This window comes from Neopelma chrysocephalum, unplaced genomic scaffold, assembly GCF_003984885.1.
Source record: "Neopelma chrysocephalum unplaced genomic scaffold, ASM398488v2 Primary Assembly neopelma1_25, whole genome shotgun sequence".
Lineage (NCBI taxonomy): Eukaryota > Metazoa > Chordata > Aves > Passeriformes > Pipridae > Neopelma > Neopelma chrysocephalum.
Window position 1 is genome coordinate 11,313,716 of NW_020897694.1, and position 27,965 is coordinate 11,341,680.

At 42.3% G+C, this 27,965-nt stretch overlaps 1 protein-coding gene across 1 annotated transcript in view; it reads left to right on the forward strand.

Moving 5' to 3' along the window:
* The window catches only part of LHFPL6 (LHFPL tetraspan subfamily member 6), a 142,666-nt gene extending 115,293 nt beyond the window's left edge, over positions 1-27,373 (forward strand). Inside the window, exons 3-4 of the mRNA XM_027674463.1 lie at positions 12,235-12,333; positions 26,272-27,373. Of these exons, the coding sequence (XP_027530264.1) occupies positions 12,235-12,333; positions 26,272-26,390 (218 nt within the window). The 3' untranslated portion in view covers positions 26,391-27,373. The remainder of the gene's footprint in view (positions 1-12,234; positions 12,334-26,271) is intronic.
* The last annotated feature ends 592 nt before the right edge of the window (positions 27,374-27,965 follow it).

Genomic DNA, 27,965 nt, shown 5'->3' on the forward strand with positions numbered 1-27,965 from the left:
GAGTGTCACATAGTTCTCATTGGAGCTATGCTGAATCTTACCATCTCTCTTACTGAAAACAAAGTAGCTGAGAATGAGGTAGTAGTTGTTTTAAGTTTGATTGAGAAAGCCATTGAACAATTGGTTTGACATGGAGTCTATTATTGCTTCAATTTAACTACATTTGTCTTGATTTTTCCACTGTAATTCAGCACAAAGGCAAATGACACTGAGTATACCTTTGTTCATGCGTAGATTAATTTATGTGCTTAGCTGTGTGCTCTGCAAGTAGCCTTGTGAATGCAGAGGTTATTTAAAAAGCTGCTAAAAATACTGCAGCTACAGTAATGCAACAGCAAAAAGTAAATTAAACTGTCCTCATCTTCACCAGTTCCCACGTATGTCACAACACTTCACTGTCTATGAGTTATCCCAGGCTCTGCACTGTATGGACAGAGATGCAGTTGATGGCTGCAGACCTGTGTATCAACTGTGCTGGTGCGTACATTTTTGCAGAGTAGAATCCTGTGAACCACCAGTGAGAATACCATAGAGAGAAAAGTGATTCTCAGCTGTGCTTGATGACTGCCACTGACTTTTACAGCATTATTTATCTTACTGTATTTCCTATCTAGAGAAGTAATTTCCAAATTTGTTTGATTTGAGGGATCTTACAGACTCTCCAGTAGAAATATGGACCCATACAATCTTTATTGCAGGTATAGATTGTCTAATAGTGTGTATGAACTTGCTTGGAAGTATTCCATGGTTTGCCAAATGGTCTGCAGAGCGTGTACTGAAAATGCTTCTTTGAAGTCTTGAGTGTTGCTGAAGTTTTACTGAGATGTGTAGTAGTTATCTTCCATTAATCCTTGGATAGCTCAACTGAAATAAAACCAACAAAAAAAAAGGCAAAAGCCTGGTATGCAGTATTCTTTCACTGGATGCAAGCTCTGCATCTATTCCAGTTTCCCCATGACTTTGGGGTTATGCCACCGAAATTAAGGAATTGTCTGGATATCTTAGTTGCTTTATTAATCATCTACAAACTATTGCTTTTTAACAGATCAGTGAACTAATAGACATGAAAAAGCAATTATTTGGTTTTAATCCATGACTGAATATTTCCAAAAGTTTTGATGATCTAGTGGCAAAATCACTGGAACAGTGCTCAGGAGTCAGGCTGCTGCAGCCTTTTACTTGATGCTTGTAACAATCTTAATCTGCCCAGTTCATATTGAAAAGATATGGAGATACCTGTCCATTTATCCATTTCTCTGCTTAGGCATTTTCACTGATGCAAGATATATTTCCTCCATTCCCTCCTTACTGTCTTCCATGAGATAAGTTCATGTACTGGGAAATACTACCATCATGGAGCTTCTGAAAAGCTCTGACTAGTTCTGGCCAGCCTCCATTTGCTATTGAAATTCATATTAATGAAAAAGAATATGCTTTATCTGCTATCACTACCTGGAGACTTATGCATTTTGGGAAGTTAGTTATTAAACTACCTTTTATTAATTGCAGTAGGCACCCTTGTGTTTCTAATAGAGTGATTTCTATTTAAATACATTATGCCATATGCCATATGCTGTTCTAGACTCTTTGAACTGTCAAGCATTTGATTCTGAGTCACAAAACAAGGGGGTGAGCACATAGATGGGTTGTCACATAAAGAAATCTGATGGCATGTGATAATGCTCAGGCTTCTTTTTTTTTTTCTCCCATAAAGCTTGTAATGTACAAGCACTGATCATGGCTTGCCAAACAAAAATGAGTTGACAGTTAAACTCCAGAGTGTTTTCTGGAGTTCTTCAGGCATTTCAGTTCCACTCTGCAGATTCCCTCTGCTTTTAACTGGCCCATGTCACATCCTTTTCAGAACAAGTGGGGTCAATCATTTTATTGTACGACAGACTCTGGGAGGAATGACACAGAGACTCAGCAAAGCTAGTTCTGAGTGGTCTAGCTCTATGGCAGCAATTGATGCAGACCAAGGACATTTTGTAGCAGCAACTTGTTTCCATACAAAAAACTTCCTTTTAAGGTCAAGCATACAGGTTTACGCTCAGCAGCAAGACAATTTTTCCTTCAATCTTCTCTTCTTCAGGTCATTTCCCATAAAGGAAGACAGAATTCATGACAGGAATTGAGACATTTGCATCTTAAGGGCAGAATGGGAGCAGAAGGTGAAAGATAAGGAATAAAGTAAAGTGTAGGTAACTTTGGGCCAGATTAAATTACAGATTCATACACTTTTCAAAGGCCTTTACAGTACAGCTTTGTTCCCTTGAGATAGGTTTTTAAGCACACATCAAGATCAGTAGATATCCAGGGTGAAACTCATTAGAGTAAATCTAGATGCTTTGCACTGTTAGAGATACCCTAGGGTCTGCAAGATCTCTGTGTGGGTTTGTAGGTATAACAGGGGACTTAGGGGAATTTTGCACTGCTCTGGAGAGGCAGCTGGAAGAGCAATAAACTAAACAGCACTTAAACTGACAGAAGGTGACATATTTGGGTAGCTAAATTCCACTCTGGGTTGATACTGCCAGCATAATTCAATCACTGACCTACAAGTGTCTAGTGCCATTTGAGATGCCCTTGGCTATTCCACCTCCAGCTGCTAGTCCAGATGCATATGGCTTTCCCTGCCGGCTCTGTGTCGTGTCTGCCAGTCCCATGTGGAATGTCTTTGCTGTCTTAGAGTTCTGTGAATTTAGATGTGTTCTAGTCATAGACCTATGTTTATGTATTCTTTAGGATGAGAAGAATGTCTTCTAGACTCCACTAATTGTACTGACAAAGATCTCAATTCAACTGCCACTGCAGTGGCATTTTCACAGGTATTTTCACTTACCTCATCCATGGGCATGTAACCAGTAAATATTGAAGGAAACCCAAAGGAGAAAACCTAGTGATGCTGGAATCTCTCATATCCAGTCGTCCACACCCAGCACTCCTGGTTCATAGTAATAGCTACAGTGAAACTCTTCTTTTTTATCTTTTTTTCCCTTGATTTGAATCTTGATCTCTCATCCCCTGGGATCTATGGAGCTTCTCTCTGAAGGATGTTCTACTTGGTATCAAATACTTGTGTTTTCATTGACTGAGAGAATGAAAATATAGGAGGAACTCTGTGATGTAGTGGTAAGGGAATCAGTCTGAAGTCTCTGCTTCAGTGAATATTTTTTCTTTAATAAATTGGTACCTCCTCCAGATACCTTCCACCTTTATTCTGTGGCCAACCTTAGCCTCACTTAACCATAACCAATATGATATAAATTGCACAGGCAGATCCCTGATTCTTTGGATCTCTCTAAATCCCCCTGCCTGTGAATAGTTCTGAATAGTAAATGACAATAAAGGAGTTTTCAGTGAAATGTCCAGCTACACACTGTAATTCAGCTAGTTCTCAAATATCATATTAGTTCTACCGCATACAAAAAATATGATTAAACTCTTGGATTTCTTAATACCTAGTGCAAACCTCTGCAGACTGTGGAGCCTTTATACTGCTGCTTTATAATATCTAGTTACAAGAAGTACTTCCAGGAGTGGTTTTCAGGGGTTGGAAGTGTTAGGAGCTGCAGCCTCCCGGAGCCCCCTGCATCAGCATCTATTTTGCAGGGCTTTGAAATTTGTGCTGGTACTTTCCGTTCCACAGCAGCAGCTGCCATGTCCTTATCACTTATCTTTGTATCAAATGGCTCTTATTAATTCACTTCCATTTAGTAGCAGCTCTGTATTTGATTTCTCCACTCTCCCTAATTCACTGTTTCTTTTGGGTTTCTCCCAGCCCCATTTTCTGAAGCCTTCAGTATTGCTTAAAAATGCTTAAAAAGAGCACACAAAGTCTTGAGCCTTTGGGTAGTAATGTAGCATGTCTGGGTGGGGAAATTTCCCTCTCAGAGCCTGAAGCACCTCTGTAGCAATGACCACACCACCTTTGATCGAATGAAAATTAAAGCCACGTGCTGCTTCATCTGTCAGAAAACTCCCATCCACACCCTCCATTGCCCCATGCCCTTGGTCATGGTGAAAGTGGGGGCTATGACACAGCACTTTGCTGGCTGGATCCTGTCAGGTATTCCTAACACCTTTTTTAGTCTTCCCCTGCCACTGGCTTTGCTTTCCAAGAGCTCCAGGAAGCAGTAGTAGGCAGGTGGCAGCTCTTCACTGTGGCTGTTTGCTGAGGTTTGGAGCCAAGCAGCTGCCAGGCAGGGCATGTTCATGATGTGGAGTAACCCAAAATAATAGAAAAAGTCTCATTTAAGGGGTGAGACTTGACAGTAAGGAGGAGGGGAGCTAAGTAAAGTCAAATGCAGTGAATTACAACCTGGAGATCTGAACCAGAAGAGAAGGGGTGGTGGGGTTTTGCCCTTGGATGAAAACCCTGTTTCCATCACTTTCAAGATTAAGCAGTGTTATTGGAGGCAAGATCTGCAAAGCTGAAGGTCATAGTATTTTTTATTGTTCTTACACTTCATTTTGCTTTGCATTTAAGAGTCCCTCTAATGTCCTGATATTGCAAAGTTTGTGGCAGAAACACCTTGACCTTGAGTAAAACCCTGAACTGACTTGCTGTCTCCTATGCTGTGACCTTTGTGAGGAGGAATGGGAAGAAATTTCATGCAGCATAAATAAAATTTCTATCTGTGTGCCCCTGAGGACCTCTGCTTGGATACTCAGACAAGGGAGTCCCTTACTGCGTTCATTCACAATAGGCAATTGTATCCTCTTTCAAATAAGGCACTTTCAGCTCAGGCTCAGTAAGGAACCAGTCAAATGCCCCATGCTCGGTGACTACTAAGTAAAGACAGGACTTTTGCCCCAAGTGGTGATCTTGTGTTTAAGCCTAACAGAGAAACAACAAAGAAAAAAGCGATGATGGTGAGAGGAGGTAGAAGTGTAAACTTAAAGAAGGGATGCTTCTGAGTGAAATGATGGGGGCTGTTGGTATAAAGACAATGTGCTTCACTACCTAAGTTGAGGCTGGACTCCCATGGGCATGGGAGCAAGGCTGCCTGCAGCTGGCATGGCCCTGCTCCCCTCTTTTCTCTGTCAGGTCCTGCTGCTTTGCCCAGGCTCTGGAGTTTGTCTTAATCTGTTCTGACTCACTTCTATGACTCCACTGCTTGCAGCTCCTGGAGAGTTCTTTGAACAGGGGCTTCAGAAGCTGTGTCTACTGAAGTATTTCACATCACAGTTTTTTAACCATATTGTTTGTTGGCTAAGGTATGTCTGAAAGCAGCAGACAACTTCACGTGCCAGCTCATTTTTACTTTCACACTCCAGACTCACTTTTATAGCAGGTAAATGCTTTAAAACCATTACAGCGAGGAGAGTTTTTAAATCACAAGAACCAGAGAGTCAAAGTCCGTGCTGCATCTAAAAATTGGTTTTGTTTTGCTTGTCAAGATTACTGTACCTTCAAATGACAGATGGGAATGTGAAAACTTTATATCATCCTTGAAGATTCAGACTGGCAAAAATGAGAAAGAGAAAAAATGTGAAAGGAAAAATCGTCATTAAAATGGTCTTAAAAGGTATGACTTTCCAATCATTGTCTGTCATCTTCTCCAGATGGCCTGAATATCTATCAGATGAACAGTATGCAGTAGAAATCCCTAACAAAACAAACAAACAAACAAACAAAAAAAGCAAGGTTTCTTTTTGGTCAGGCCTGAAAATAAAAGGAGAAAAAATAGAAGATGGGGGAAATAAAAGAGGAAGATAACTTGAAGAAGTTATTTCTCGCTAAAAAGTGACTGTACAAAAAGCAACCTTCAGTTCTGGTTTCATTTTCTCTCTGCAGTACATATATCAAGTCTGGCCCATTCCTTTTATTTTCTCTAAGTGAAAATACAAATTGGGTTTTTACAATGACACTTCTTCTTCCTGCTTCAGCGGCTTCCCAGGGTCCTCGTTACAACAGTGCAGACCCCTCTAACTGCTGGCCAAGAAGGCCCTATGGTGCCCAGCAGTCCCTTTCACTGCATTCATTGGGTATAACTGACTGGAGCTGAGGATATACAAAAAATGAATGCATGTAGGGGGCCACTATGGTTTAGTTACCATTTTAAAATGAATTATGTAGCAGCAAGGCTGAGTCCAAAGCTAAGTGCCTCATTCACTGCCATCACCACCTCTCTTTATTCATCAGACTAATCTTTTTCCCCATCAGACTTACCTGAATCATGCGCTTAGGTTTACCCTATGCAAGGGAGAAGGAAGAACACTGTGAAAACTTTGCCTTTATTCAACAGGCTTTTGGGTGATGCAGTGATTAAATGGGCTGACAAAAAAAAACCAAGAATGAGCCATTTAGCAGTCAGGGGCATGCTGTGCACTCAACAAGTGAGCAGAAGAGTTGAGTCTGTAAAACAGGACTTGCTAGTTATGAACTGTCAAGACAGTTACAATTAATTTATTATATGATATCTACGTGAGTTATTTAAGGCACGTCGGATCCTTGTGTGGTGGCTGCCATGGAAGCCACAGCAGCAGTCTGAGGACTGTCCACTACAGGGATTTGCAAGCTTCCTAATCTGTGTGTTGACTTTTGCCAATCAGTCTTGGTGTTTCTGAGTGCAGTAATTCTGCCTACAGCAAAATCTAGTTAATGTCCTTTGGTTTGTTAATCCTTCTGTATTCATTGTTTGAGACTTGCTTGCATCCAGGCTATTCTTGGAGATATTAATAGTATTTAATATTTTACCTCTTGGAGTAAGCTGATTGCTGCATGCCACAAATCATTTCTTTATCACTTAGAAGATGAGACCTAGATCTGTGCCAAATCACTAATGTAATTACTGTCCCTTCCCTGCTGCATCTACCATATGCAGAACCTGTTATATGCAATAATTTTGAATCACAAGCACCACTCCTGACAGACAAGATCATCTTTCAAGTGTAAGTGTTACTAAAATATGATCACACATTATACTCGCAGCAAGAGGGACAGGGAAGGCAGTCTGGGATGGACGAGGATTACTCTGGATAGTAGTTTTGCAATTTGCACGTCTGGGAGCTCCTCACTTAGCCCATAGACTGGTTTTAGATGGCTTTTTGAAGGCATCCAACATTCTGCATGGACTATGCAAAGAGCCTAGTGTTTAAATTGGACCCTGTTAATTACTGAAGCCAAGCACTTAATTCCAGTTTTGGATTGCCAAGGCTAGTTGCACTCTCAGCCCTGCATCTGTCTCCCCATGCCTTGCTAGCACATTGAGCCAGCTGCAGCACTCGCAATAGCAGTGTTTCACAGACCGGGGCAAGGAGCCCGTTTCATTCCCAAGTATGGAACCTCTCCAGAAAAGCTGGTCTGTGACAGTGCCAACACCTCCACTGGTGCATGGTAATAATAATAATGGCCAGTCTTCGCAAACGAAGATTTTGGGAAAGGTCTTTTACCTTTCCAGCCTGCGCAATGGATTTTTTTTTAGGTGAGACACAGCACGCGCTGAACTGAGCCCACCCTTTAATCCTAAGGTTCATCTGCCGGGGCCAAGCAAGCTTGGACAATGGCAGTGAGTTCCTCAGGACGTAGGTTTGTTTAGAGTGACCTTCTCATAGATGGATGGCCTCACAGGGCTAATGAGCTCCATCTGCCCGGGAGACTGGGGAATTGAACCTGGGTCGCAGCAGTGAGAGTCCTGCATGCTAACCACTAGGCCACCAGGGGTCCCACTGGTGCATGGTATGTCATCTAAAACAGCAGCCAAGTGCCACCAGCACCTCTACTTGCCGGCTGGCCCCTCACACCTCGAAGCTGCAGCCCCTTTTGTGAAGATGAGTTTTACAGACCTGCATATATCCTTCCCCTTTTAATTTCTTTTAATGACTGTAGTGGATAATGGAAGATGACAGATGATGGTAATTACAGCATGTTGGAGTTTAGGTTTTTTTCCTTTCTTAAGAAATGTTATAGGCATCCTAAGCATTTTAAGCAGCTGTAAAGATGGGTGTGGTATCCTGGGTAGCATAGCTGACTAAATGTAATAACCATAGGGCAGGCCAGAATGTGAATCTTGAGCTAAACTAGTAACTGCTCTCTACTGAAGTTGCAAAACTAACTTAATGTTTTCCACTGGGTTTGCAACCCTTGGATTTAATGTAGATCTTTCAGCAGAAGTTGCAGCTGTTCAGCAGGATCTACATCCTCTGTGATTAAATAAATTGGCTGTAAGCCTGTATGAATTATTAACAGTAATAGTATGTAGCCTTTTTGCTTTTGCAGGGTTTGATCCACACAGTTAGTTGCTTACAAATAGAGGTGGATTGATTAGAAGGAAAAGAAGGGGCTGAGGGGCTTTTGTCCAAGTCCTATTAACACCATGGGCTTTAAGGCACACTTCATACCTTCCATGTGTAAAGGAAGGAAGCTGAAATGCCAGTTCTCAGCTTCACTGCCCATGCAGGCTGAGGCAGCATCAGCCTTGATGAAGTCAGGTAGAATCCTGCTGAAAGCAATGGGACATGACACACACATGCTCATACATATAAATATACCTCAGAGCATAAAGCAAAACTCGTGAAACCTTTTCTTGCTGACTAGCAGGCTCTAAATCTTTGTGGAAGTCTTACGCTGAAAGCAAGTCCCTGAGTTTGGCCCAAACCTTGCCTGCAGGAAGTACTGGAGAGCACAAGTGTTTTGTCAGTAGACACAAATCCACAACAGGTGCATGCGCAGCACTATGGGGAAGTGTCTGAAGGTGAATCAAAACCAGCTGAAAACTAGTGATATCAAAGGAGATGTCAAAGCAACAACCTTAAGACTTGTGGACAGTTGGTACCTGTGACAAAACCAGTATTTACAGGCATAAGCCTTTTTGCCAGATGGGAATGTAGACCCTTGCTCCTGGCAGCACCATTGGTCTCTGAAAGGTTTTTTTCCTCTAAATGAAGCATGTAAGCTTGCCCATGGCTTTATACCTTGTCCTTTGCACATAAACATACTGCTGCTTGTGCTTGGGGGTCATGTGGCAGCACCAGCAAGAGGCAGCAGTTTCCCATTTGGTCTCACCATCACACTTCAGGCTGCGAGTAGAAAGAAGCTGCAGTGCTCTATGGCTGGTACTCCATAAATGGAACTCAGCACTGCTAAAGTCCATACCCAACTGGAGAGCCAGCTGTCGCTGGGGTAGGGAGACTTTCTGACAATGTGCCCTTACTTGGTTTATCTATTTTTAGGAGGCACAGCTAATGGTGAGGCTCAGTGGTGGGTGCTGTGGGCTGGTTCCTAGGCAATGTGGACTAGCTTTAAGGACAAGCAGCCATATATGAGCTTCTTTGGAGCAATTCAACATTGCAGTATATTCCATTGCTAAGGAATTTTTGACTGAAACACAGAATTTCTTTTCAGGGAAACTGGGCTTTAAACTTGCAGAGATGGATGTACAGAAATGGAAGAAGGAAATAAGTTGCCAAGGCTTGAGATCACTGTATTCAGTGTAGCATTGGAGGCAGAAAGAGTGAACAGGTATACATGTTTGGAAGAGGATGAGCCGTGTTTGGAGAGTGGCAGTATAAAGTGCTGTGAGCAGTACTCGTGGGAAAAAATCCAAACAAAAACCCGTTGCTGCAACAAAACCTAAAGAGAGCTGAAAACAAACAGTCTGTGAATGCAATATGCACTAGACACTCTTGCCACCTGAGGAGAGTAATTGGCAAGGGCTGAGGAAGAGCTTGTTCTGGGTTTGGAGGAGCAGTGTTGTTATGCTAATAGTCCTTTCACTTTCCTGCGGTGCTGCTGTTGTTGTCTCCTGGAAGAATTGGACAGAAGGCTTTCCCAGGACCTGTTTGTAAGGAAGGGCTGGCTGCCATTTCATCTGGTCTAATGCAGGCGGCTGCAAGCCTGCCTTCCCTCCTACCCCCTCCATACATCTCCCTGCCCCTTGCAACAGAGCCCTTTGAGCCTTTGCAAGGTCTCAGAGACAGTCTGTTCAAGTACTCAGGTTGATTGAAACCAGCCCAGCCAGGGTGGTTCACTTTTGGCCAGTGCAGCTTCTGAGCTGTGGTCTGTCTGGGCTGGCACCAGGCAGGTCATGGGCACCATGACTGGTATGGGAAGAGGTCAGAACCACTGCAGGACTGGCCAGGGCTGTCACAGTCCACTGATCTGTGAGGATATCTCTGGCATGCAGGTGCTCTTCCTCCCTTCTCCATGCATTCTCATAATTAATGGTGATGTTTCTCCTTGCCCCACGGGGTCCTGCCCATTCCTAGCACATCAGCCATGCTGTCCATGCCTCACCTTTCTCGCTTTAACAGTTCAAGTGAGAAGCAGTTGTTGTTTTTTTTTCCAGAGTCTTAAGCTGTCTTTAACAAATATAGACCCAGTTTTGGCCTAAGTTGTCTTGTCTGAAAATTTGATTAGAAGTGATTCTCATTTACATGGATTCTACCAGCTGCTGTCAGCTCTATGACCCTGGGGGAAAAAAATCAGATGATGCTGTGAAAGTCATTATTAAGGACATTAGAAGCAGCCATATCCAGGTCAGGCAAAGTTCTGAAAATACCTGGCGTTCATGTGTCCTTAATTGCTTTTCTGTCTTTACAGCTGTTGTGTGAATGCACCATCTGAGAGGGGGCTGCCTCAGGGATTTCTTTTTCATTATATATTGTAGACAGGGAGACAGGAGCAAGCAGAGACTACTCAACAAGAGAAGGAAGAAGTAGACTTGAGCAGCAAGAAGAAATTTGAACTTAGTGGAGGAAGATCTAAGGAGCTAATATTGGGTGTAAAGAGGGGCAGGTGTGCTTGGAGGAGCAGCAGAGGAGCTGCTGAGCTACTTTGCTAGCAGCTGAGATGCTAAGACATTAAACATTTTTTGAGGAAAGATGAGATACCACTTCTGGACTTCAGTGCCTTGTTTAGGTGTGTCTTTGAGCAAATAAAGAATGTAATAAGGTGATTTCCGTATCTTACAGGAGCATCAGCAATATGAGAAGTTTAGGTGTCTTGAGAATGGAGACAGTAGAAATGTACAAAAAGCTCCAGGCCCTGAGCCAGAATCCCTCTCAGGACTTCTGTTAGACTGGTGTGATTTTTCCACAGTGTTTCTGTCACAACACCCAGGACTTTTCTGCACTAGGAACATGGCAGCAGAAGTGCTTTGCCAAGGAGCACATTCTCCTTATTGTCAAGAGAGGAAGCACATGGTGGTATGAGGTCAAGAGATGTGCAAGTCAGCAAGTGACAGCTCTAGGGCTTGAAACCTTGTGCTCTACCTACCAGGTAAAAGGCACCACTGCAAACTTTATGACAACTTGCTTGCCTTTACAGCCTGCGAAGTGTCAGTTGCTCCCAGCCCATTATCTACATATTAATTTGTTTCCAGTCTTATAAGTAAGATCTGACACAAAGGAGGTAACATTTAGATGCTGTAATATACATTGAAATGTTCTCTGTAGGCTGTCTGTGTAAGAAGCTTTGCTGGCTACACCTGCTTTTTGGCAGCTGCTGCAGTGACAGCTGAGGATGCAATATGATAAAAATACCACTTTTGCAAAATAATCTTAGTGCATTGAGTGATTCCAAGCAAGGTCTTGTGAAGGGAAAGACTTTACCAAAACACACCTGTCTGGGACAGCATGAAGGCTAGAGAAAATAAAGCACGTTGTGAATGTTATGCCAAGTATGATAATAGGTAAATGGCTCAAGACCTCAGTTGTTTCAGCTGACTGACTTGAGAAAACTTTGTGGAGTGTGTACCTGTGCTATGAATTGATCAGGTGGTATGAAACCATTATTCTCTTGGTTTTGAAAGGGTGAAAACCAAAGGAAAATGACAACAGATTAGCACAACTGTCAGTTTTCCTGCTAGAACTTTGGTAGACCCTGGTTGATTGTTGTTTTAATTAGTCAGAAGCAATCAGCTTGTAAATACTGTGATTAACACAGCTTCTATTTAACCCCATGTTGTGTTTTTCAAACTCTATATGTAGCAGTTCTGCAGAGTAGAAGAGGAGTCTAAAAACTCTCAGATAAAAGCTCCAGAAGCTGAGGATGGCTTTTGGTGCTGAACTGCCCAGGCTGGCTCCAGCCCACAGACCAGCTCTAAAACAGTGCAGCAGAATGCAGTACTAGAAGTCCAAATGGTTTTCAACTGTTTTTAGGAGAAGAAGAGACTTTTTTTCTCTGGGATTCCCAAATGGCAGCTTGACACTTTGATTCCCAAGTGGCAGCCTGTGTTAAAGTTAATGGCAATTGCTCGTATAAACTTCTGATTCCTTTTCTCCTCATAGGTTTGTTGATTGGCTCTGGTTGTGCCCTCTATCCTCTTGGCTGGGACAGTGAAGAAGTCAGACAAACCTGTGGTAACCTTTCCAACCAGTTTGAATTGGGTGAGTCATCATTAGAGCATCTGAGCCACCTTAGACTTGCTATGTGTTGACCATAAGAGCAAACTAGGACATGAGTTCAGGCTGGGAGAAGTAACCTACCTGTGAGTGGTAGGCTATTCATATTGCATAATTCTGGTATGGTGCTAAGGCAGCGAATTTCAGATAGTTTTCTGGAAATATTTTCCAGAAGAATGTTATAAAATAAAATGAAGGAATGTGTGTATGTATGTATATTTTTAAGATATAAATTAGATTTAATAGTCTTGCAGTGTGGGAGCTAACACCCCTGGAGACCTTGACAGAGGGTAGACAGAGGCATCCCATCACTGCACAGGTCAGGGTAATTCTCAGTTAGTACAATTGGCTATGTTTGAATTCTGACATGCTTATGGCCTTCTAACTCAAGCCTAAAGAGTATATTTTTTTTGTTATTCACATGTTTGGAAAGCTGGCAAATTACATGTGTTCTCTACGTCAGCCTTCTCCCAAATAAGCCAGTGGTCTTACTGGTGATGTCTGCACTGAGACCAGAATGAGAGCCAGGGACGAAGCCAAACCAGGCTCACACCTTTGGTCTCTCTAGAGAAGGTCTAGAAAGCAAGGGCTAAGCAGCAACCTAAGGATTAAGCAACCTAAGGATGATCAGGATCTGATGTTTGAATGCCCCTCTAGGTCCTTGTTTAGCTAGAAGGACTGATGCAGTTGCTGATGCCCTACTCTGTATTGAAGAGGGGGATCTGCAATCCTCCTGAAGGAACAGGAGAGACTGAGCACCTTGACCCCCCACTGACTTGAGAGCTTCCGCTCCCAAGCACACAGAGCTCCCCCTTTCCAGCTCCTGAAAGCTAAACCTTAGTTGATCTTAGAAATTCTTTCCATAGCTGTGTGTGCAGGACCTGTGCAGGACCTGACAGTAATCCCAGTGCAAGGAATAATGGACAAAAATGATCTCCTAGGGTTAAATACAAACCTGCTGCATTATCTTTTAATTTTACACTGATGTTTCTGTCAGATTTCAGGAGTAAGGAGATTTGTCTCACAATGTTTTTTGTCAAGATATGAAAACAAATTGAGGCCACCCTCCCCTACACCATTCCTGTGGTGTTTTGAGTGCATTTGTTCTGGCATGGGACCAAAAATTCTCATAACCAATAGCAGCACCCATCACTACAGTGCCACTGATGCTCTTATCAGCAACCACCTATAGTGTTGCCCAAGGCATGTATAATGTGCTCTAGAAGCTTTACCTTGTTGTTCTGAACTCTAATATCCTTCTGTGGTATTGATATTAAATTTTCTTTTCAGTGAAGTATAAAAAGTTCCTGCAAGATTTTTATTCACCTAATAATTGAAAGATATAAACACAAAGGAGAGGGAGCAATGAGAACAGAAATGTATAGTTAATTAGCAGAAAAAAATGTCCCAGAGCTGAGATTCCCAGCTCTGTGGAAAGGTGTCTCAAAGGATGGAGTAGGCAAAACTCTCTGGTAACTGTTGCAGGGAACATTCAGGTTTGCTGCTGCCCGTGGTCAATCCTGTGCAGAAGCCTGAAGTAGCTCCTAGCCAGTGCATTGAGCATCACCCCCTTTGAAAGGCCAGCTAGCCCCTCACTGGTGCACCCTGATGCCTGCTCTTCCATGCCAAGTACGTGAGCAGCTCTGCTCCTGTGATTCCTGCTTGTTTCCTTGTTTGTTCCTAGGTGCAGAAAGGTGTTACCTTTCAGGTTATTTCTCTGCAAACCCAGAAGGTGGGTGTCATGCCAGTCTGAGCTCCTTGAAGACAGCACTTGGGCAGTTACAAACTGTGATCTTAAATTCCGTCATGTCCACAATCAGAGCAGGATCTCCGAGACCACCTTCATTGTCTCGATCTTGACTCAAGAGTCAGATATTTGCATAAATTGAATCACTCTGCCGTTAAAGTCAATGAAGAAACACATGTAAAAAATTTCAGCTGACAGCTTTTCTTCAAGGTACGCATAAGGACGATAAGATGCATTTCATTAACTGTGAAGGCATGTACTTGTACTGTATTTTCTAGATGCAGAGCACACAGGGCAGGTGTTATACATGCCTAGGCTTGACAGCAGTGCTGGTCTCACTGATCTGCTGCAATCATATGTTAACACATTAATTAACAGATTATAATGAGAGCTGAAATTTGCTGTAGTGATTTCCGCTAGGCAGCTCTGCCACTAAACATCTCTTTTCCACATACATTGGCAGTGAACTTAAATGCTTGGCTAGGGTTTTTTTACTTAATGTCAGTGTCTGGTTGATGCTGTGTTATCAAAATCATCTATAAAGAAGAGGTACTGTCCGAGGACCATTCAATAACCACACTGCTCATCTTTCATAAATACCTCTTGGTTGGTGATAACCCCAACTCTCTAGTCTTTTCTGAATCATTAGAGACTGGCATCCTCATTATAGCCTACAGTCCAAGAATGATGTTTCAAAGACTTAAGCTCACTAAGTCTCAAGACAAATTTAAGCAATTATTGCTTTCATTTGAATATTTAATTTGATTAAGCCGCAATGATATGCTTTCTATTCCTGAGCCTGTGAAATGAGTCGTATGAAGAACCACACTGCATTCAAAATATGCTCTCAGAAAATCTGAGCTGCCGTGAGCCCTGCACTGGTTTACTAATGAAGAAAAGGTAGTGATGGGAGTGCTGGTCCTGCACCTCCTGCTGCTATAGGTGCTAGTGAGGATGACACTGAGAGTCTAATTCAGCCCATGTGATTAGTCTCAAAGGAAAGGGTGTTCAAAGGAATGCTGGTCAGCAGACAGCATTGACTCCTCTGCAAGCATGGCAGAGCAACTGCTTCAGCTTGGGCCACAGGGAATGTGTGTCTGTGGTTAGGAAAGGAGGGTCAAAGCTCACCAGGTTTGACCACAGAGCCCGGAAAGGTGGAGGTTCAGCATTGATTTGTTGTGGATTTACAAAAGGTGAGGGGGAAAAATGTTTTAGGTTAAAGGTAGACAAGATAATCCAGGAGCTGCAATCTACATTGTAGGAGGATGAAAACAACAAGAGGCAGGTACAGATGAGGAACTGCAAGAAAAACAACAAGAGGCAGGTACAGATGAGGAACTGCAAGAACTCTCTTGAGAAGAAGCTGAATTGTGCACCATGAAATGTAATGTTAAACCAGAAATGTTCTAGAATTAGCAATTAAATGAAACCCAAACATGACTAACACCCACCCCCTGTAACATGCTCACAACTAGATAAAATAAATAAATAGAAATGCTAAGAACCCATAAAACCCCCTAATCCTTAGTGGGTGTACTAGATAAGAAATGCTTGTCATGTCTTCAGGCACTCTGAAAAGGCATTAGACTAATAGGCACTCCAAATAGTGCTGAGATAGCCCATATTGTGAAGAGGGAACCCCCTCCCTCCACCCCTGTCAAACTCACACATTTCTGTGTACATTCCAAAGCAATATTTAAAAAGGCTGCAGGAAAAATAGTCATGTCTTTAATTTATGTATAAGTGGATTTGAGTATTCTTTTCTAGAAAACCTGAGCCGATATTGTGAAATGTCCAGCAGTTTGCTGCTCTCTTTAAAAATGGATATTTATTTGGCTTTTATAAAGTGAACTATGTCCAAAGGATTTACTTAAACATTTATGTATTTAATTGGGCTTTTTTTTTTCAGTCAAATGAAAGTGGTTGTACAACTCCATCTCTGACAAAGAGGAGTTATTCTTCAACTGAAGATACCCTGCCAAGGACAATCCCATTTGTTGATTAAATGACATTCAATAGATGAGCTGTTTTGCTAATGGGAATGGGGAACAACCTCCATAAATAGACAGACGGAGACTGGCGCAGCTGTAGAGGGGCTCACTCCCAGCTCTTCTCTAGCAATCTGATTTTGCCATCCTGAAAAAAAGTATAGTGATAGATTAGACCTTTGACAAATGACCCCTTGCAAATCTTGTTGAGGGGTTAAGGTCATGATAGGTCTCTGTTATGTTCCTCTGCTTGTGGTTGCCAGCTTCCTACTCAGCATGACCTCTGTGGAGATCTTGGAGCCCTGCTTCGTATTGCAGCATCCCATCACAGGTCACAGATGGAGCAGAATTCCCAGTGAAACACTAGACTGTAAACTGGAGCAATCTTCTACCACTGTTTTTAGGGTAGTAACTCCTAGAAATAGGGCAATACAAATAAATGGGGGAAGAAAAAAGAGATTTTTATGTTTTAAAGCTGCACGGTTGCTTGTTCATTGACTGAGTCAAAATCCTCAGTCTAATTTGGCAACAGGCTAATGCCTGAGGTGGAGACTGGAGTAATAAGCGAGCAGTGCTCAAAGGGGCTGCCTGTCATTGAGGGTGGATCAAAATCATCGTAATCTCTTGTCACTGTGCAAAATGTTATTGTTATGTTGCATTATTTACATCCTGGAGTTGCCTGTGGGCCCTTTCAGGGCAGCACTGATGTAGCACAACAGTACAAGAGCTGCTGACTGAAGTGTGTGAAAGTGAGTCAGATCTACAAAATCCCTTCGTCTACAAAAGGAATTAGCAGGTGATTTCCCAAAAGCAAGCATCATTATAGCATATCATATAGCACACATTCAATTTCACTGAGCTAGAGGCACTAATATAATTTTTTTTTTCATTTCTTAATGTACTATGTAAGAATAACAACTGAAAAATTAGAGTTTTATCAGGAAGTTTACCTACACATAGATGACTTATGCCCTAGGAAATTTCATCTGGCCTCAAGCTGCCAATGCCCTGCCACCAGATTTATGAAATGATATTGTGTACTTACCTTATTAACCTGAAAGAATGAAGACACTAAATTTAAGATAAAGTCCAATTTTTAAGTTGAACTACTTGGAAAATATTTTTTCTTCCTTTGAGAAGATACAGTGTCATTGGGCAGTCAGAACTCAGCTTGGATGATCAATGCTTCAGAATCTTTTATGACCTACCCCTTTTTGTGAGAGATTACTTTTTATGTCATCTGTCTCCTTACCTAGGACCTACTGGTTTTTATTCTGCTAGGTGATTTTTGTGCTTAGAAGCATTCTACAAACAGGGTTTGGTGTTTGCTGTATGTGACTACCTTCAGAGCTCTGAGTTTCATGATGCTTTTCTTTGCTATTGCCAAAGTTCTATTCGGCGATGGCACAGGTTGCTCTGGCTGCCCAGAGAAGCTGCAGATGCCCCATCCCTGAAAGTGCTCAAGGCCAGATTGGATGGGCCTTTGAGTAACCTGGTCTAGTGGAAGGTGTCCCTGCCCATGAAAGGGGGGTTGGAACTAGATGGTCTTTAAGGTCCTTTCTAACCCAAACCAGTCATAGGATTCTTTGACTAAGGAGTCAGGTGTGGCCATTGGCACACCATGTCCTGCCAACCCACTGGGCAGCTGCTACCTTAGCCTGCCCAAGATGCATTCAGTTCTTATTTGAGTTCATGTCATCCTTATAAGACTGGGAACAGTCTCATGTCCTGTGTTTTCTGCAAATCCTTCTAGATCTTCTCTAGTTGTTTCACTTTCTCTGGCTGTCATGCTCTATCTCTCCCTGTCCTGGGCCCAGCTGCAGCAGCAACCCAAGCAAGAGCTCCAAATACACACCTTTGTTTGCTGTCTCTGGCAGTCCATCCATCTGTGAACTGCTATGAAAGGGCTCGCCTGGCCAAAGTGGCTGTCTAGAGAGCAACTTAAAAGCCTGGCTCCCATCCTGAACTAAACAAGCAGCTGAAATGGCCTGTAAACCTCTCAGAAACTCCTCTGTTGAGAGATATTTGTTTCCAAATATCATTGTTATTAAGGTTCCCCTTTGCCGCTTTTAGAGGGCTTGAAATATCTTGAAGAGAACTGTTGACTTGATAATTACTTTTGCTGTAGAAATGTTAGAGTAAATGATCTTTAAAGCACTTTGAAAGCAAACCGTGCAGTCACTAAAACAGCATAAAACCCCCACAGAAAGCAGTGGATATAAAACAAGCTTTGTCAGCTAGTTAATTTGTCTTAGGTGACATCATTTTAGCATCTGGCTGAGTGTTGCCATACAGTGCCAAAACAATCAAGGTAACGATTTAGAGGGAAGGACAGTTAGTTAGAATCCTATTAAAGGCAAAAGATTCAAAGATGTTTTTCTATGAGAAATCAATCTGAAAAAGGCAGTTTTTTTGTTTTCAGGTCCTCTGCAAACAGCTCAGAGATTTTACCAGTTCATTCTTTTTGACTGAGTCTGAGCACAATCTTTACAAGCATACCTGAGGTGCAGCTACTGAGTTATTAGATAAATGAGTGAGTAAACTACGTGTTAGTAAAGACAGTGTTCCATCAAGAAACATTTCCTCTTTCGTTCTACCCAGATAGCTTCCATTTTTAAATCTTCATAAGCCTTTGGTGACTATATCAAGGTCCACATATATTTTAATGTAAGGGGGGACTATTTACAAGAGCATATAGTGACAGGACAAGGGGGAATGGCTTGGAAGAGAGTAGGTTTAAATATTAGGAAAAAATTCTTTACTATGAGGGTGGTGGGGCACTGGATCATGTTGCCCAGGGAAGTTGTGGATGCCCCATCCCTGGAAGATTTTAAGGCCAGGTTGGCTGGTCTGAGCAACCTGGTCTAGTGGAAGATGTCATTGCCCACGGCAGGGGGGTTGGAACTATATGATATTTAAGGTCCCTTCCAACCCAAACCATACTATGATTCTATAAAGCACTTACCTTTGTTGCCAGACTTAGATCATGGTCATGCAAGGACCCCTGCAGCCAATAGACATAAGCGTAAGCATCCAGAAAGGGACTCAGACCACCTGGAGCTCTTTATTATTCAAAAAGGGCAGCTGAACTGGTTGTTTGGAATCTCTTCATAGTTAAAAGGGAAAAAAATAGGTGCTACTTGAGCAGAGTTCACCTGCTGTACTTCAGATGTTTACCTTAAGAAGAAATGCAACACAATTTTATAAGTGACTTCTCCTTATTTCTGGAGGGAATCTGGGGTACTAGTCCATGGTGGATGTCCAAAGAGAGGGGAAATTGATTTCAGTTCCTGCAATAGGTGAGATTTCTGCTGACTTCTTGCAGGAGGCTGAGAGAGCTCCTTATTAGCTGGACATAAGCCATTTGCCCTTGGGAATTTGAGCATTGTAATTGACACAAGGTATTGGTTTCTCCTTCATTGTTCCATGATAAATACACACCTACAGCAAATTTGAGGTTTGATTAAGCAAAATTATGTGATCCTCCAAAGAAAGGAGGATTTGGTCATGAGTGAGTGTCTGCATACAGCAGAACTAAAGATTTTCAAGTTGGCATTTTTGTCCTACTTTTTTACACTTCAGAACTTTATGAAATTTTATGCGTTTAGTTACAGACCAGTTATAAGTAACCAAAATAGCTTGATCTGTAGACATATAAAAAATCATATTTCTTTGAAAAGCTAAATCCATTGAGAAAGTCAGATCCATGCAACAGACAAAGAAACCAGTTTCACTGAATGCATTATTATGTATCAGTCTATTTGCCTTATATAGTGTTCTTTCTTTGTCTCACATAACTACTTTAATCCTTTCTGGATGCATTCCAAGTTTCAGCTTCATTTCCTGCTTTTGTAGCTGATTTCACATGACAGTTTTTCATTGTAGCTGTGTCAAGAAAAAAATCTTCAGCTATTTAACTTATCTTGGATTTTTTTCAAAATAATTGTGCCTTCATATTAATTAGTTGATTATCTTTTACAGTCATTTATGGCTTTCATATTTCCAAATCCCTGTATATCCCTTAACATCATACTCTACTTTTTTCTCTGGTTTCTTTTCCAACAACCTGATTGATTATATGAATTCACATTCTCTATAGTACTGGACTCCCATGTGAAACCCTTAATTAGAATTTCTGCAAAACTTCTTGGAAATTTTGCAGGAACTGTAGTTTTTATTTTTGGAGGTATATAATTTGTATTCTACAGTCCAGCAAATTCTGAAATATTTTTTCCTTCATCTTGAAAAATAGGCTGTACTTAAGGTTAATTGATTAGAGTTTGGCAAATACTCTAGACTACAAGCCCAGGGTAGTCTTAAAATTAAAGCACAATTAATAGGTACAAATATTTAAGATACTAAATCATGCAATTAAGAGATTTGCAACCAAGACACTTTCATATTCAGGACATTTTTTCATAGGTGGCAATTATTGGTTATTTTAGATGAAACCATATGTTATTTCCAAGACCTTGATAATTATATGTGATAATTATTTATAAGACATCATGAATAGAAATCCTGGTAAAATTCTGTTTTGGCAACTGTATCCTGGCGCAGCTCCATGGTAGATCATGCATCCACAGATTTTCTGTTGCCAAATTTCACTCACTCCCAAATTTTTCTTAATCTTTATTTGCCTATATATTCAAGAGGAGGAGGGGAGCAAGGAGACACATATCATGGCCTCGAAGATTACATTAGAAATAAGAAAAAGGCATAGAAGTGGTTTTTAATAAGCCCATCAGTCACTGCAAAACCACCCCTCCACATTTTCTGATTTCTTTTGATTTAGTAAATATTGTCTTATGTTCTCTGGGACTCTTTTCTGTGAATCTTCTTTTGATAGTGTCCTCACTCAACATACTATTGTCCTTGATCCTCAGGGACCACAGTCTTTCTCAATCCTCTTAAAAAAAGAGGAGTGTAATGTTTCCACGCTTTCATTCTTTTATTTGCTTGGAAAATGGTCATCCATCCCTATAGCTGCAAAGTTCATTATTCTGTTACTTCAGTGTTCATCCTGGCACTCTTTTGCTGCCAATCTCAGTAAAACAAAGGTGAAAACAAGGTTCTTAATGGCTGACTACAAATTTACCTGAGCCAGCTTGAACAGTCCTGCTTCACTAAGCAACCAAAAGCTCCAATTATTTATGCTCTCTTTAAAAAAAAAAAAAAAAAAAAAAAAAGGATCCATAATTAACAATATGCTGAAGTGCTGAAGCCACAGCTTCTCACTCCATACTGACCTGTCAGGTAAAGACTGATTTGTTAAAAACACCAGTTCTGTGCAGAGGAGCAAGCTGCTGTGATGTGTGTCATCTCCATCAGATAGAAGAGCACTTCAGCTGCTGGGAATTTACTCTGGCACAAAACCAGATCTAGCCCATCTTATGAGCAAGAACATGTATGCATTCTTGCATGCATCTCCACATCCTCAATGGACGGGCACTCTTATATCTATATATATGTGTGTTCCCGTGCATCCTTAAGGAAAACAACAGCTTTTGTGCCTTTGTGTGTGTGTGAAAATTGACATGGTTTTGATAACTGCTCTAATTCTATCAAGTGTTTAGGTAGTCTTGATTTTCATTTTAGAGTTTTGACATTAAAAAAGAGGGAAATTGCAATACTGGATTTTTAGTCTCTTATATGACGGGCTCCATGAAAACTCTGCTCTACTTGATGGTTGAATTTCAGCCCCAGTTCTGCAAAGCTCTTAACCATTTGTTTACTACTGAATACATGACTAGTCCTGCTGATGTCAGTGCAATAGTAATTCCTCAACTCTGCTTTTTATAAAGCTTCTTTTTCCTTTTAAAATGAGTGTTTTATATCAGTGTGAGGCAGAAGGCATTTTACAATTTAAACTGCAACTAAGTTACCCAATTATTCATAACCAACAATCTTTCTTTAGGATGCAGTAGACTAAAAAAGTCAGACGTGGTAAAATGAGAACACCAAAGCAGAGACATTAAATCCAAAGTATTTTTCTTCTTGTGTAATACAGGATTACAAAAGGGGTGGCATTGTTTCATTTTGACACATGGCTATGCAGTGTAGGCATTCATTGCAATGGCTACCGTTGAGATTGATTATCTTTGGCCTTATGCTTAACTACACTTGCAATGAAAAGTATAGCTAAGTCTTATACCCTCAGACACCTGCCCCGCTGCAGGCTCTTCTTCAGCACAACAGCTTGAAATTCTGTTCTGCTCAGCAGCATCCAAGTACAGATCAAGCTATTCTATCCAAGGCCTCCCATTGCTCTTGACACAGGCTGGAAATAATGGCCAGGTTTATTGCTGCGTTATTATTGCTCTAAGGTCAGGCTCCCAGCTCTTTCATCCGTTCTCCTGCTATCCCATTCTTTCATTTGTTCATCTTGACCCAACTCACACTTGTGAACTACATTGCATTTGTTAGATCAAGAGGCTGCCAGCCTGCCGTGTCTCAGAGCATTAAGTAGGGCAGTGGTCCTTTGGGTAAATGGAGCGTGGTATAGAGAAATAAATGTTATTCTCTTCAGCCAAGAGTGAACGTGTATGTTGTGTCTGTTGAACGCATCTCTGACACTGATTTAACAGTTCTTTTCTCTTAATATGTATCACACACACTGTCCCCCTCTCCCACTGCCAAGGCACAAAATTTGAAATTACACCATGCAAAAGGTCACATTTACTTCATTCTATCCTGCTTAGGTTACAGCTTTGGGCAGTGCTCCCAGGTGAATCTTTTTTTTAAAGTAGTATTTTGACATTTATTTTCTCTGCTTGGAAGCATAATGATGAGAAAGATTTACATTTTCAAGCTGCAACTACAATTCTCTAGTAGTTTTAGGAATACTTCACAATTTAAAAAGACCCATCAGATGGAGTCCATCTTATCATGAGAAATGCTGTAGCACATCCTACCCTGGTATAAATGTGATCATTTTCAAACAATCCAATGGGTTTAAACATCTGTCTGGAAGGTCTCCTGTTCGCCCCCCGTCTACCAGATGGGTTACAACTACAGCTACAAAGAAAAAAAGAAGGGTAGTTGTAGTTGGTGACTCCCTTCTGAAGGGAACTGAGGGCCCTATATGTCGACCGGACCCATCCCACAGGGAGGTCTGCCGCCTTCCTGGGGCCCGGGTGAGGGATATTAGTAGGAGACTCCCTCAGCTAATTCGGCCCTCAGATTATTATCCACTGTTGGTAGTCCAGGCTGGCAGTGATGACATTAATGGAAGAAGTACCAAGACAATTAAAAAGGACTTCAAGGCACTGGGTCGATTAGTTGATGGGACAGGAGCACAGGTGGTGTTCACCTCAGTTCCTGCAGTAGCAGGGATGAATGAGGAGAGGACTAGGAAAACTCATCTTATCAATAGGTGGCTAAGGGATTGATGCCACCGGCGGAACTTTGGGTTTTTGACCATGGGCCAAATTCCATCATACCTAGTCTCTTCAAACCAGATGGGCTATCTAGCAAGGGCAAAAGGACTCTAGCCCATAAGTTGGCGGGGCTGATAAGGAGGTCTTTAAACTAGGCTTGAAGGGGGAAGGGGTTGAAACCAGGCTCTCCAGAAAGGAGCCCAAGGGTGGACAGCCCAAGTTAAGAGCCAAATCAGCAGCTCAGCTGAAGTGCATGTACACCAATGCACACAGCATAGGTAACAAACAAGAGGAGCTGGAAGCCATTGTGCAGCAGGAAAGCTATGATGTAGTCACTATCACGGAAATGTGGTGGGATGACTCGCATGACTGGAATGCTGCCATGAATGGCTACAAGCTCTTCAGAAGGGACAGGCAGGGTAGGAGAGGTGGAGGAGTAGCTCTGTATGTTAGAGAGTCTCTTGACTCTGTAGAAGTTGAAGTCAGTAACAATAAGGTTGAGTGCCTGTGGATCAGAATCAAGGGGAAGGCCAACAAGGCTGACACCCTGGTGGGAGTCTGTTACAGACCACCCAATCAGGATGATGAGGGTGATGAATTATTCTACAAGCAGCTGGCGGATGTCTCAAAATCACCAGCCCTTGTTCTCATGGGTGACTTTAATCTGCCGGATGTCTGCTGGGAACTCCACACAGAGGAGAAGAGGCAGTCTAGGAGATTCCTAGAGCATATAGAGGATAATTTCCTGCTCCAGCTGGTAAATGAGCCTAACAGGGATGGAGCCCCGCTAGACCTCCTGTTCACAAACAGAGAGGGGCTGGTGGGAGATGTGGTGGTCGGTGGACATCTGGGACACAGTGATCATGAAATAATAGAGTTTTCAATACTCAGGGATGCAAGGAGGGCCGTCAACAAAACATCTACGTTGGACTTCCGGAGGGCAGATTTTGGCCTATTCAGAAGACTAGTTCAGAGTGTACCCTGGGAAACAGCCTTTGAAAACAAAGGGGTCCAGGAGGGATGGACGTGCTTCAAGAAGCAAATTTTGAAAGCACAGGAGCAGGCTGTCCCACTGTGCTGAAAGGCTAGCTGGAGATTTTTAAAAAGAGACTGGATGTGGCACTTAGTGCCATGGTCTAGTAACCACAGCGGTAGTGGATCAAGGGTTGGACTTGATGATCTCGGAGGTCCCTTCCAACCCAGCTGATTCTATGATTCTATGATTCTATGATCTGGTATATGCTTAAGTCTGGTTTTGAAATTCCCAACAGAAGCTACAGACTGTGTGTATACACAGGAAAAACAATAGATGGCCTAGAGACAGGTCTCTCCGAGTACTGCTGTGTGTTTGGGCAAGTATCAGCATCAGTGACATTGCCAGGCACTTGGCAGCTCTCCAGGGTTTCTGATGGCCTTCCCTTGAGGAAGTCAGACTGTCTCTGTGGTCCTCTGTAAGGAAGCCAAGAATGGCATTGATCTGCAGAGCATAACCAGATGACAAAACCAAGTAAATCTCTGTCTGCTCCAGCATATTAAGGAGAATGGCTAATGAGCTCAAACCAAGGCTCAAACACAGCTCCTCAAGTCCTCTTGGTCATATCAGGGTCTTTGTTTCACTGGACATTTTTTTTTAAATAAAAATTTGCGAGGCTTATGAAGAAAAAGTGAAACAAGTACTATGCTTCCTGCTGTGGTGTCAAGCTGAGATCTTCAAAGTGGCCAGGAGGATAAGTGTTGCCTCCCCTTAATTTCTCCTTACAAAGCTTGCCTGACAATATCCTGTAGACAGTCAGTGGCCCATGCTGTCTGCTTTGAGGCATGCTAATGCCTTGGACATGTTAAGATGAACAGACATCTTCTGTTTCTGGTGCCTAAGGCAGGAGTAGCTGAGTTGATAATTGCCTGAACCTGAAGCCTGGCCCTCAGGGATGCCGTTGGGACAGAATATGGACATGTCACCTATTTCTAGATGGAAACTCTGTTGATACCTTTTGTTTTCTAAAGGGAAGAGTAGTTTCTGATGCTTTTTCCAGAGGTTGGGAAGGAAGTGTTGCATTGCTGCTTGTGCCTTACTGAGAGCTCACTGCTCAAAGGGGGGTGATATCACCCATGGTGTCAACAAGACAGGGAGAACCTCAGTTTTGAGATGGGCTGAAATCCTGAGGAGTAGCAGCAACCATCTCTATGCTTTCGGAGGTCTCTAAGAAGGTCTCCTTCTTGCGCAGCCGATGTTTTCCTGATCTCCTTCCCTACTGCAGGCACAGTCGTGCCTGGAAGGAGAACAATCACTTTACAGTCCACCATGGGATTCCCCAGCACCATTCACTGGTGATGAGTTTGACTATATAAAGATACTGAGGCCATTAAATGGATTCAAAGGCATGTTGTGGCACTATTACACAGGTTAGACAGAAGATCAGTGAAGTTTCCAGCAATACTGGTGACCTTGGATGGGGACAGGGAAATTTCTCTAATTTTTTTATTTCCAGACTTTATGATTCCATTCCCACAGCAGCACCCATGCGGGAGGTTGCTCCTTTGCGGACAGTCAGGATCGATGCCTGTGTGAACAAGTCCCCCGTATCCATGTCCCGGGTTACTGTCACTCAGCAGTTCACAGCCGCATCCGGTTTCAAGCCCTGTCACCGCAATGGCAGAGCTTGAATTGTGCCCCCCGTTCCCTGTCTGAGGTGGGCACACAAGTGGGTCAGAAAACTAGAAAAGTGTTTTCCTAGGTGGGCAGAAGGGAGGGTGGCGGCAGTGCTTCCTCCGGCTAACGCTGATCTGTGTCGTTCTGTTTTCCTTGCAGGGACCTGCCACATCGGCTGGGCCTACTACTGCACGGGGGGGGGCGCGGCGGCGGCCATGCTGGTGTGCACCTGGCTGGCCTGCTTCTCGGGCAAGAAGCAGAAGCAATACCCCTACTGAGCTGGCCCCGGGTGCGGGCACTGCCAGGCACCTGAGGGGCTTGCCGATGTCTTCTGGATAACGATGACGAACAAGGAATTTTTAAGTGCTTTCTCTCTGGAGCGGGCCTCAGGCGGGATGGCGGGTGGCCCCAGGATGGCAGGGAGGTGAAGGCGGTTCGAAGTCATCCAGTTTGGCTTGGCAGGGACAGGCTTTCTCCCTTCAAGCCTGCTCATGGTCTGCTCCACAAAAATACAGGCAAGGAAAACTCCACTTATGCAAACGGTGAAATTCTGCATGCACCAATTAATTAACAGGTTGGTGAGGGGGCGGCGGTGCCTGGAAGCTGAGCTAGAGAATGGCAGCCCCATAAGCACACACACACACACACGCACAGATGTTGACCATGGCACAAAATGAGTAGAGAAGAAACATTTTTTTTGGTGCGGTTCTTCTTTCTTTTCCTTTCTTTAGTTTTTTTTTTTTTTTACTTCTCTTTGGTGGTTTAAAACTCAGTGTTGCAACACTTTTTAATCTATATATTAAACTTAATAAAAGGACCAATAAGCCACTTTATCAGTATTTTGTATAATCTCTACACATTTTTCTTGCCCAAACATTTAGCCACTGCTTATTCAGCCCTGTATAACTTTTATTAAGCCTCTATGTTTCCAACATTATTGCAAAATGCAACATAATTACTTGGCACATGTAGCCTTCCTATAGTACTTTTATGAAATGCAGTAAATGGACGTTTTTCTGTCCATTGGAAGTTCCACTTAAGGTACTGTAGAGCTCTGTTGGTTACATATGACTAACAGGAAACTTCTTCCAGGCATAGATTTCTGTTGCTGTTATGTTTAGCTCATTGATGTCGTATTGTGCTGTACCATGTTTATTATTTCAATATTCATTTTTGTAAAATATATATATAATATGTGCTATTTTATGTTTGTATTTGAAAAATCTCTGTAAATAAATTTTTCCTTGATCAATACTTGCAATGCGTGGTCATGTCAGTAGATGAAACAGTTCCTTCCCAGATTCCCACTGGAAAAAATCTGAGAAATAGTCATAACTTTTATAGCCATGCAGTATCCTTTTACCCTGTAAAACACACACATTTAGGGTTCAGTTACATTGCCTGAGGATAGACACCTATTGGCACTTGAGGCATTCTGGCATATCCCACATTTTTGCTTGCTGCTGCTGGGTGTCCTGAAGGACTTCAGCGACACCTTCCCATTTTGTCATGGCTGCTGCAGACTCAGCATTTCACACAGCACTGTATTCTCCCTATTTAGACAACTGAAATAAGCTTTTACTGTCTTAATAGCACCGACACTGATCAAACACCTACCAGGTGGTATTCCCTGCACAGGACACTGGTACTGTACATACAAAGCTTAAAAAACCAAATCTTTTGTTTTCTTTAAGTAAAACAATGTGAATTTAGAGTGTGGGAACTTGTAAGGGGTTTTCAGTCATGACATTAACTGATGCTATTTCCTTTCAAATTTGTTTTTCTGCTCTTTTTTCCTAATATGATATTTTTTCATTTACTTTTAAGTCACTATCTATGTTCCAGTTGCAGTT